Below are 11,274 nucleotides of genomic sequence, written 5' to 3' on the forward strand. Positions count from 1 at the left end.
TGCAGTAACTTTGAGTCTGACTTTTGTTTTGGTTTATTTACATCAGAAAAGAGTTTAATTTTGATTCATTATTTTTGTTTATTTTTTCCAAATAAATTTAGATTTTTTTATTTTTATTTTTCTACATTTTTTCTGTCTTTCTTTTTATTTTATAAAATCAATTTTAAATATTTTTGCTTTTTTTGTAACACGTGACCAGTACATTTCCGGGTTCGTGACGTCACGTCCTCCGCGTGCGCAGAAGCCTCTTGTTCCTCGCGTGGGCCTCTCTCTTCCTCCGCCGCCATCATGGGTCGCATGCACGCTCCCGGGTAAGAGAGAAAAACGGAAAAAACACACGAAATCCAGTCCACAGGTTGGGTTTAAGGGGTCATTGTGACGGTGGAACACGTTAGACACCGCCTCAGACTGAAACGGGGATAAAAAAGGTGTTAAAAAGTGAAATAAAAGTGATAAAAGAGCCCGGGGGATGCGGAGATCAGCGGTTAGCTCCCGTTAGCTCCCGTTAGCTTCTGTTAGCTTCGCTTTAACGTCACGGCTCGTGTTGAAAACGGCCTCTGGAAGTAAAACCTCGTCAGATGTAGATGATTCATGACCCGTACCTGTTTGTAAACGGGCGATTCTTCAGTTAAACCGGGGTTTGGCCGTGATTAAAGCCGGGGCAGAGACGGGGAGCTCGGGTTAGCTCCGGGCTGGAGCTCCGGTAGCATCTGGAGCTCCTCACTGCTGCTGCTGCTGCTCCGGGACACGGGGTGAAGAGGACACTGTCACGGCTCTAAAGGCGCTTTTTCACTGGTTTCTGGGCCAGAACAAACTCTTAACTCGATCCTTTTGACACTTAATTATATTCAGGAGATTCATATTTGTCATTCATAACGTTTTACTCTCATTGTGTCTCTGTCCCTCATGTTCTGGGACTGGGGGGACAGACTCTTTACTGAGTTTGGCTAAAAATGCAACGTTTAGTTTATTTAAAGGAAATTCAACTTATAAACCAAGTCAAGCTACACGTTTATCAGCGTATCTTTGCCCAGGGCGGGGGTTCTGGACCCTGAGCATAAACAAGCAAAGACTGGCTCACATAGAACTGACTCCTGCTTATATATATGTTTATATATATGTTTATATATATATGTTTGTATAAACTTTTGTCTTCGTTATGAGCAGTATGTCGTCCTGAGTGTCCCGGGACAGTCTGGGCTTTGACAGTCACACTTATTGTTGTTTAAATCAAACCAGTGTCTGACTGTGTGTCTTCAGTTTTGTCCCTTTACCTCCAGTTCTGCCACATTTTTACAACAAAGTTTAATGTTGGTCGAAGGAAAATCGGTTTAGTTTTTTTCAGGATGAAGAGACTTTATTTGGTTCTTTAATACTTTACAGATGAGCAGAAGCGTGAATAATGTGGACACTGGTCCTGTTTCCAGAGCAGCACATGTAACATTCAGTTTGATCAGATCTATCTGTTAATGTCACTTCATCCAGTCAATTATGCAGAAGAAGTCGTTTAGATTGAGTCAAATAATGTGTTTCCTTTAGCTCCTGACAGAGGCTTTATAAAGGTGATAAACACTAAACCTGGGGGGTTCAGAGTCAAAGGTCATATTCACAGAGTGTCCGCGGGGTCTTAAAGTCTAAAATTCTGCCTGTTTGGTCTTAAATCCAGGGTAAATCCTTCACTGTAAATAACCAACTCAAGGTCATGAACGACATAATTCACAATAAAGTTTGTCCAAATGTTGGGAGACACAAAGCGAACGAGGCGGCAACTGACGATTATTTTGTAATTGATTAATCGACTATTTTTAAGATTAATCGATTAGTAGTTTCAGCCCTAAAGCTGACGCTCCTCTGCTCTGGGACAGAAGGAAAGTGAAGCTCCTGTTACTTTAGAATCGGCCTGAAACAACTAAGCGATTACTAAAGAAAGACGACTCTTTCAGTGATCGATGAAGCGTTTTCTAGCAAACACAGACTAAAATAGAGGAAAAAAGTCATGATATTTATGTATTTGATGAAAACCTACTTTGTTTTTAAAGTGAGGGTCTGCAGTGTTTTGTACATTGTGAATTTAATCAACATCTGTCTTTGCCTCGTCCAATCAGAAGCAGAATTAGCACAAAGAGCCTCCAACAAACATTTACTTTAAGTTTACTCCATCAACACGTCCTCGAGCGGATCCACTTTAGCTTCATGTGATAAAAAAATGAAGAAATACAATTTCCATCACTTTTCACAGCCAAGCGATTCATCGTGAAAATAATCGGTCGATTAATCGACTACTATAATAATTGGTAGTTGCAGCCGTACTTTAGAAACACGTTTCTCACTTTGTTCATTAAAACATCTGACAAACCAGTTTAGAAAACATCAAACCCAGACTAGATTCTGGCCTAATAATAATATCATTCAAATGATCATTAATTAGTTGTAAAGTTGACAGTGTTTTGAGTGAGCGGAAAAGCTGCTTTTATTTTTAGAAACAGTGAATGTTTAACCAGCTCAAGTCTTACAAAGCATTTTAAACACACAAACTAAATATCTGCTGATGATTGTGAGTAATTATTCAATCTCAATATTCTTATTATGGGATGAGGTTGTTCAAACTTGAATGGTTAAAATGCCTAATGTGGAAAATTAACAACAGTTTGACTCTTGGATTTTTGTGAGTGTGATTTTCTTCAGTCTATTTAAATATTGTTCAAAAACAGGTGTTATTTTAGAGATTTCGTGTCTTAAAAAGTCTTAGATTTGACTTGTCCAGCTCTGCAGACGCCCCGTGTTTAGCATAAGTGAGTGTGGTGTTTATATCAGTACCAGTGTGATGGGTCTGACTCGTGTCCAGTTCTAACCCTGAGCTTGTGTTTTGCATAAGTGAGTCTGGTGTTTATATCAGTAAGTGTGATGGGTCTGACTCGTGTGTTTAGCATAAGTGAGTCTGGTGTTTGTATCAGTACCAGTGTGACGGGTCTGACTCGTGTCCAGTTCTAACCCTGAGCTTGTGTTTCGTCTCCACAGAAAGGGTTTGTCCCAGTCAGCGCTGCCGTACAGACGCTCCGTGCCCACCGTAAGTCCCGCCCACACTGAACACTGTATACAGATGTGCTGACGAGGTTAAAGGGACAGAGGTGAAGATGTGAACGTGAGGAGCTCCAGCGCCTCAGAGGGAAAGTGAAGCTCTGGGTTCCTGTAGAGAATGGTCTGGATCAGCCCTGATGAACGTAGTAAATGTTTAAAAGGTTCAGGATGTGGAGCGTTTACAAAGGCTTGTTTTGTCCTGATCGCTGAGTTTGTTTGAACATCTCTGTAGAAGAAGCTGTTTGACTTTTGGGACAAAGTGAAAAGGATTAACCTCTGAACTCCCGCCTGAACCCAGAGGATCTGTTTCCTCACGTCATCACATTTTTTTCCATTTTTTTTTATTGGGTGTTAAACTCATTTTTGTAACTTTTTTTCATCAATTTGTCTCTTTTTTTATCAATTTTTTGTCATTTTTTTCACATTTTGTAATTTTTTTGTCAAATTGTTTTTTTGGTCAATTTCTTGTCACATTTTTGTCATTTTTAATCAATTTTTTGCCTTTTTTTCACATTTTTGCTTAATTTTTGTACATTTTTCGTCACCTTGTTTCCTTTTTGTAACTTTTTTGTCATTGTTCGGTTTTTTTCGTGACTTTTTTGTCACTTTTTCATCCCTTTTTTTTCCATCAATTTTTGTAATTAAGTTTTAGTAATTTTTTTCACATTTTTGCTAATTTTTTGTCATTTTTCATCACAATTTTTCATTTTTTTCATTTTTTTAAATACATTTTTGTTTGTTTTTTCCGTCACTTTTTTGTCATTTTTTTTTGTCATTTTTTTTTTTTTATCAATTTTTTGTAATTCATTTTTGTCATTTTATTATTATTATTTCAGTTTCAGTCTCAGTTTTGTTGCTTTTCTCCAGAAGCTTTTGGATTGGGGTAAAGCTGGAGTTAAGGGGTTAAACCACAGCTCTTAGAGTCGACACTAAAGCTCAAAGAAACACTTGTATTAAGCTCATTCTGTGATTATATGAACTGTTCACTGGAGGCTCCTGTCGGCCCCTCGCTCGCCTGCTGTAAACGCTTGTTCTTTTCCCCCAGTGGCTGAAACTGACGTCTGACGATGTGAAAGAGCAGATCTTTAAACTGGCCAAGAAGGGCCTGACTCCCTCCCAGATCGGTGAGTGTCAGAGCTGAGAGACCGGGCGGGGCCGCTTTAAACTTATCAGTCCAGTGTGAGAGAAATGAAAGGATCCAAAGCAGGAACTAAGTTTTTTTCCCACTCAATGTTTGCACTATTTCTCCCATTTCTTCATTTTTTTCCCCCCAATTTTTGTCCTCATTTTTATTACAATTTTTTCTTTATTTCCCACCAATTGTTTTTTTTCTTCCCCCTCATTTTTATAACCCATTTTCCCCCTAAATTACTCCTTTATTTTTCCCACATTTCCTGCCGCTGTAGATTATCCTGATGTAGTAAATGTGCAGATCTTCCACTTCTGACGACACATGTCTTAGTGTGGTTCAGTGGTTTCGCTCGGGATCATTTCTCTCCTTCATTTTGAAGGACAGGGTTGAAAAAAATCCATCATGAGCAATTTTTATCCTTCATGAATAATCTCTCATAAGCGTTTTTGTTTTAATTAATATATATATAGGCTGCATGTTATATATGTTAGTAGAAATGTGAGATTGCAGGATAAATGGAGCTGAACTAAACCTGATCTGAACAGTCTTGGTACATTTTGCAGCAGAAATGTGAATAAACTGGTGCGTAAAAGTCTCAGAGGAGACGAGTTTCAGAGTCACCTGCTCCTCAACATCAGTCTCAGACTACGCTCATACAAATGTAAACTGGAGCTTACTATTTGCTTTTTATTTTTTTATTTTAACGGAATGTAAGAAACGGTGGGTGAACGGGACAATGTTTACCAGTTCCATCACTGCACTACGGGCCACTATGCACATGGGGGGGAAAGAAAGAGAGTGAGCTCAATGGCTCATCCTGAGACTTACGTGAGAAGAGCACTCCATATTATTAGTCTTTAACCGCGTTTGCATCGTGGTTTTCTTCCCCGTGTTGTTGTTAGCGCCCGGGTCAGGAAAGTAAGCGAGCGAGGCAGTGACACAACTTGTAAGACGCGGTGTGAAACTTTAGAGAGAGAGGCCCGCGTGCTCTGAAAAACAGCAGAGCTGCGTCTTTTCGTTACGGCTTGATTTTCAATCCTTCAAAATGACGGACGGCCTTTGAAATTTTCCGTCAAAGTAAAAAATATTCTGTAAATGACGGAGAATTTTCGGTTAATGTGACCTCTGGTGTGGTTAAAGTTGTGGTGTAGCTGGTGTAGCTCAGCCCTACAGGAACACACAGACTCTTGAACAGTTTCCTGCAGATCTAACCCGTGGTGTCTGTGCAGGTGTGATCCTCCGGGACTCTCACGGTGTGGCTCAGGTGCGATTCGTCACCGGGAACAAGATCCTGAGAATCCTGAAGTCCAAAGGTCTGGCCCCGGATCTGCCCGAGGACCTGTACCACCTCATCAAGAAGGCTGTGGCCGTCCGCAAGCACCTGGAGAGGAACAGGAAGGTAAGGGACCAATGAGAGGGCAGTATACAAGCACCTGGAGAGGAACAGGAAGGTAAGGACCAATGAGAGGGCAGTATACAAGCACCTGGACCAATGAGAGCGCAGTGTTAAAGCACCTGGAGAGGAACAGGAAGGTAAGAGGCCAATGAGAGGGCGGTATTTAAACACCTGGACCAATGAGAGCGCAGTGTACAAGCACCTGGACCAATGAGAGCGCAGTATACAAGCACCTGGAGAGGAACAGGAAGGTAAGGACCAATGAGAGGGCGGTATTTAAACACCTGGACCAATGAGAGCGCAGTGTACAAGCACCTGGACCAATGAGAGCGCGGTATTTAAGCACCTGGAGAGGAACAGGAAGGTAAGAGGCCAATGAGAGCGCGGTATTTAAGCACCTGGACCAATGAGAGGTCAGTATACAAGCACCTGGAGAGGAACAGGAAGGTAAGGGGCCAATGAGAGCGCGGTATTTAAACACCTGGAGAGGAAACAGACCAGTAGGTGTGTTTAAGATGAGCGAGGCGCTGCAGGCGAGCGGTGCAGCCGGTCAGAATCGCTCTGACTTCACCTGTGCGACGGTGCCGTATTCTCGTGAGACCGAGGCGGCTGGAGCGCCTTGGGTCGGCGAGCGAAGTCGCTTTTCTCCGCCTCGCTCGGCTGAACTACAAAGGCCAAAGGGATTGTGGGAAATGAAGTGCTGTAAACACGTTTGCTGACAGAGGACTGACAGATGATCGGAGACGTGTTGTGTTTAGATCAGAAACGTGTTGCCCTGACGCTCCGCAGCTCCTGCATCCTTTTTACTCATCACAGATCTACTTAAATCTGCAGAAATGCTTCATATTTGACAGAAAGTGCTGCGTGTTCGACAAATGGCCCACATTTAAATAAGCATAAGTTTATTATTCTAATCCTAAACTGTAAGAGGAGAGTCTGTTATTGTCGCTGTAGTGATGGGTCTGTCTGGTGTGTGGGAGAAGCACAAATGTGTCACAAACTTTAACAATAGTTTTATTCCCAAACTCTTTGTAACAAACGTGAGACGCTGCGTGACCTGAGGCTCCTCTCTGTTCTCGGGGCTGAGATGTGTCTGACTTGATTAGAGGCGCCTTTCTCGCCCTCTGACGCCACCGCCTGGTCTCGTCTGGAATCGAGGCGAGGCCACTTCATCTTAAACACACCTAATGAAGTGGATATCTGAGTGTTTGATGATTTCCAGAGCTCACGATCCGTCTGACGCTCATGCACCTGCAGTGGTAATGCCAGTCACAGCCAGTCAGCCGGACCTGGCTCCACAGTCCACAGCGTTCACAAAGCCTCTGAGGGTCGGCAGAGTCTGGGTCTAATGTTTGTCTCTTTCCCGTCAGGACAAAGACGCCAAGTTCCGCCTGATCCTCATCGAGAGCAGGATCCACAGACTGGCTCGTTACTACAAAACCAAGAGGGTCCTGGCCCCCAACTGGAAGTAGTACGTACTTTTACTCTCTCACAGGAGGCTGAAGCCGTACGTTAGCAGTAAAAGTATTCAGGTTTTACATGGACCTTCCACGTGAGTCGCTGGGTTCGCACAGTTCATTGTCCTGCTCCTCGTGTTTGGACCAGAGATATTTCTACTGTGCTACAGAAACATGGAGGTCAATTAGCAGAGTGGCTAACAGTGCCGCCTCTGCCAGTCCCCTTCACACACAACTTTTTTCAGCCATTAAGTCTAAATAACAGATTTGATATAGAAGTTTGTAGAAGTGTGTGGTGTTTAGTAACTGGTTCTAACTGGTTCCTCTTGTCTCCACAGCGAGTCGTCCACAGCTTCTGCTCTCGTGGCGTAAACGCTCTTTTTGGATGAATAAAAACGTGTTAAATTTGACTTGGTCTCTGGTGTTTTTCCTTTGGCTCCTCCTCCTCCTGCAGACGGGCTTTTGTTTTTGAAACGGCTGAAAGTCTGAGTCAACAGTTACACCAGTGTTACACCATCGTTAATGAGACGAGTCCCCAGGGAGAGCAGGGAGAGCCTCTGCCGGAGCTCAGGCTGGGGCTCAGGCTGGAGCTCAGGCTGGGGCTCAGGCTGGAGCTCAGGCTGGAGCTCAGGCTGGAGCTCAGGCTGGAGCTCAGGCTGGGGCTCAGGCTGGAGCTCAGGCTGGAGACCTGTGGGTTCCACATGCAGGATTCACTCAAACAGGCTGGGGTTTAGTTCCACCTGATATAGGAACCAAAAAAGAAACATAGATCCAAGTCTGTTCCAGGAGCTTCATTGTTTCAGCTCAAATAATCCCCCCTCCCTTTTTGCCGCTATTTTTTTTGTGTCTAATTTTCCCCCCCTGTATTGCTAATATTTCCCCCATTTTTTTAACCCCTTAATTCCCGCCTGAACGAGCACATTTTCTCCAGTTTGGCTTCTGGAAAAAAGCTGAAAATGGCAACAAAACTGACGAAAACAATGATGGAAATGTGACAAAAGTGAGAAAACGTTGACGAAAAAGTGGCAAAAATGTCACAAGAAACTGATAAAAAATTGATGAAAAATGGCATGTGACAAAATGACAAGTTGATTTAAAAAAAACGACGAAATGATAAAAAATTTGACACAAAAAAGACAAATTAAAGTCGCAACAAAACAGACAAATAATGATGGAAATGTGTAGATCTGCAACTAACGATTATTTTGTAATCGATTAATCTATCTATTTTTACGATTAATCGATTAGTCGCTTGGCTGTGAAAGGTTTAGGAGAACTTTATTTGTTCCATTTTTTTATCACATGAAGCTGAAGTGGATCCGCTCGAGGACGTGTTGATGGAGGAAACGTAAACATTTGTCGGAGGCTCTTGGTGCTGATTCTGCTTCTGATCGGACAAGAGACACAAACAGATGTTCATGAAATTTACAAAGTACAAAGTGAACTACATACACTATAAAAACACTGTAGGTTTTCATCAAAAATACATTTTCATGTCAGTTTTGCTCTATGTGAATCTGTGAACCAGAAAACCATTAATCGATCACTCAAATAGTTGTCGACTCTTTCAATAATCGATTAGTTGTTTCAGCCCTAGAAATGTGACAAAAAAGTGACGAAAAAATTTGACAAATGTGACAAAAAATTGATAAAAATGTGATATAAAAAAAAACCTGACATTTGATTAAAAAAGGACAAAAAAATGACAAGTGACGGAAAAATTTGACAAAATGACAAATGTGATAAAAAAAAAATGGTGACAAAAAAGTGACAAAAATTTGATACAAAATTGACGAAAAAATGACAAAGTTACAAATATGAGTGTAATACCCAACAAAAAAATGATGAAAACAAAATGTGCTGTGAGGAAAAAGATCCTCTCGGTTCAGGCGGGAGTGAAGAGGTTAAACCAAAGTTAATTAAATGTCTTTGCCATTGATGTAAATCCAGTCCTTCACATCTGGTTATCGGGTTTTAGACGACATGTTTTACAAGTAGAAGTATCACAAACCAGGCATGGTTAAAGCTGCATTATGTGGATATAAAAGGTTATTTGTGTATTTGACAGGGGTCAGCTTGGTGACTTAATCTCAGTGGGCCCTGAGTGTCTGGGAGGTTTTCACTGCGTCAGACCCTCACCAGAAAACATAATTAAACCTTAACATGCTAATGAGTCATGTATGTTATTAACCTTTGCATGTTTCTCATCTTTCTGTGCCCTGGTTTCAAACTGTTTTCTCAGGACATATTTTCAGACTGACTTGTCGAATTGAATTGCTTTAAATGTGCAGAATATGGCGTTTGTGGGTTAAATTCACGGTGAATTATTAGGTCCTCATTCCTGTATTTGACGGGACCTTGCACACGTGTGAGTTTGCTACAGGCTCATTTTCATGTGTCGTCCCGGGGCGGAGGCAACGTGAGGTTTAAACAGCGGCCAATGAGCTTCTGACTTTAGAGTCTTTCACAATATGAAATAATACACGTTAACTTTAAACATCCAGTTATTCATGACCAACACGACCGAGAGGGTTCAGGCTGAAGTGAAACATGTCTCCAGGACCGGCCGTATGTTCCTTCTGGAGGAGCTCAGAGGGGCAGGTCTGGCCTCCTCTCATCCCCCGCCTTAACCCAGCTTTACCTAAATCTAAAAGCTTCAAAGAAAAGCATCAAAACAGCGATGGATCTAATAAAGTAAAATAAGAATATTTTTTTGTAGTGCAGGCGTGTCCCATTTCCCCTGTAATGTATAGAACAATACAGAACATACAGAGGGTGTGTTTACAGCAGTGGTTCTCAACCTTTTGGAGCCGCGGCCCCCATTTTAACAGTAAAAGGGGTTCGTGACCCCCGCCCGGGTCACACCGTGAGGAATAGAAATAGAAGCCGACATAATTCTTAACCTCTGAACTCCCGCCTGAACCGAGACGATCTTTTTCCTCACGTCAGCACTTTTTTTTCCAGCATTTTTTTGTCGGGTATTCAACTCACTTTTGTAACTTTGTGTCATTTTTTTGGTCACATTTTGGTCAAATTTTTGTAATTTTTTATCAATTTTTTGTCAAATTTTTTGTAATTTTTTTGTCCCTTTTTTTTCAAATTTTTGTCACATTTTAATCACTTTTTTGTCATTTTTTTAAATAAAGTTTTTATCATTTTTTTGTCATTTTTTGTAAATTTTTTATCAAATTTTTGTCACATTTTGTCATTTTTTCGTCACTTTTTTGTCACATTTCCATCATTGTTTTCGTCTCAGTTTTGTTGCTATTTTCTCACCTTTTTTCCAGAAGCTTTTGGATTGGGGTAAAGCCAAACTGGAGAAAACATGCTCGGTTCAGGTGGGAGTTAAGGGGTTAAAAAAACAAATGGCTAAAATGAAATTCCTTAAACTACAAACAAATAATGTCACTCTGGTAAAATAGCAACACACATGCTACAATAACATATCAGATTATATGCTAATGAAAATATGGCTATTTTATCTAAATGATCTGGCGACCCCCAGGTTGAGAACCACTGCTTTAGAAAACACTTTTTATTTTTAATATATATATATATCTTTTGTTTTGACAGATTGAACATGAGGATAGTAGTTTCCAGGACAATTATCTCTAGTTTGTTTTCTCTTTAACCCCTCAGTCTTTTGGCTCGTGCTGTTTTGTTTGGAAAGTGAAGTCTTTGCAGAATCGAATCTCACATAAACTGAATAATTTCGCTTCTTAAAGTTATTTCCGAGGCTAAAAGTCGAAATAAACAAACCGTTTCCCGACTCCGTGGGAAATTACCGGCACTTTCTGTGCGTCACGCGGTGGGCGGGGCTTACCGGGTAAAGGAAAGGGAAAAGCACGTGACTGACGGGAGCCTCGGCCAATCAGAGCCGAGCGTGACGTCACCGCGGTTATAAAAGCCCGGGCTGTTGCAACCGCTCGACATTCTGCCTTTACTACGATCAACAAACCACAGAAACATGGAGACAAACGCGAACAAAACCGGGACTTTGTGACTCGAAACGGAACCAAAAAGGCGCTAAAATGTCGCGACTGCAGCTCGACCTCCCGCGCTCACACACAGACGAACCGAGGCCTCGGAGTTTGGCGGATTTTGTCGAAGAATATCAGGAATACCAGAATACGTGAGGGTTCGCACGCGCTTCCCGCTCGGAGTCAGCGACAAGAAGAAGAAGGAGGAAGAAGAGGGAAGATGGCGGCGGC

General features: G+C 41.8%; 1 protein-coding gene across 1 annotated transcript; it reads left to right on the forward strand.

Annotated features, from left to right (window-relative positions):
* Nucleotides 1–206: 206 nt before the first annotated feature.
* On the forward strand, nucleotides 207–7,473 carry rps13 (ribosomal protein S13). Its single transcript, XM_079583146.1, has 6 exons — nucleotides 207–311; nucleotides 3,019–3,067; nucleotides 4,124–4,202; nucleotides 5,440–5,609; nucleotides 6,977–7,077; nucleotides 7,402–7,473. Exons 1-6 carry the CDS (start codon nucleotides 289–291, stop codon nucleotides 7,433–7,435), a joined length of 456 nt encoding a protein of 151 aa, XP_079439272.1. The 5' UTR covers nucleotides 207–288; the 3' UTR covers nucleotides 7,436–7,473.
* Nucleotides 7,474–11,274: the final 3,801 nt, after the last annotated feature.

This window comes from Gobius niger (assembly GCF_951799975.1).
Source record: "Gobius niger genome assembly, contig: SCAFFOLD_32, whole genome shotgun sequence".
NCBI lineage: Eukaryota > Metazoa > Chordata > Actinopteri > Gobiiformes > Gobiidae > Gobius > Gobius niger.

Excerpts from the sequence above, each read along its gene's own strand:
- rps13 (XM_079583146.1), top strand. The coding sequence starts at position 289 with ATGGGTCGCATGCACGCTCCCGG. Across the intron at positions 4,203-5,439 it reads CCTGACTCCCTCCCAGATCG|GTGTGATCCTCCGGGACTCT; the intron begins GTGAGTGTCAGA and ends GTGTCTGTGCAG. Across the intron at positions 7,078-7,401 it reads CTGGCCCCCAACTGGAAGTA|CGAGTCGTCCACAGCTTCTG; the intron begins GTACGTACTTTT and ends TTGTCTCCACAG.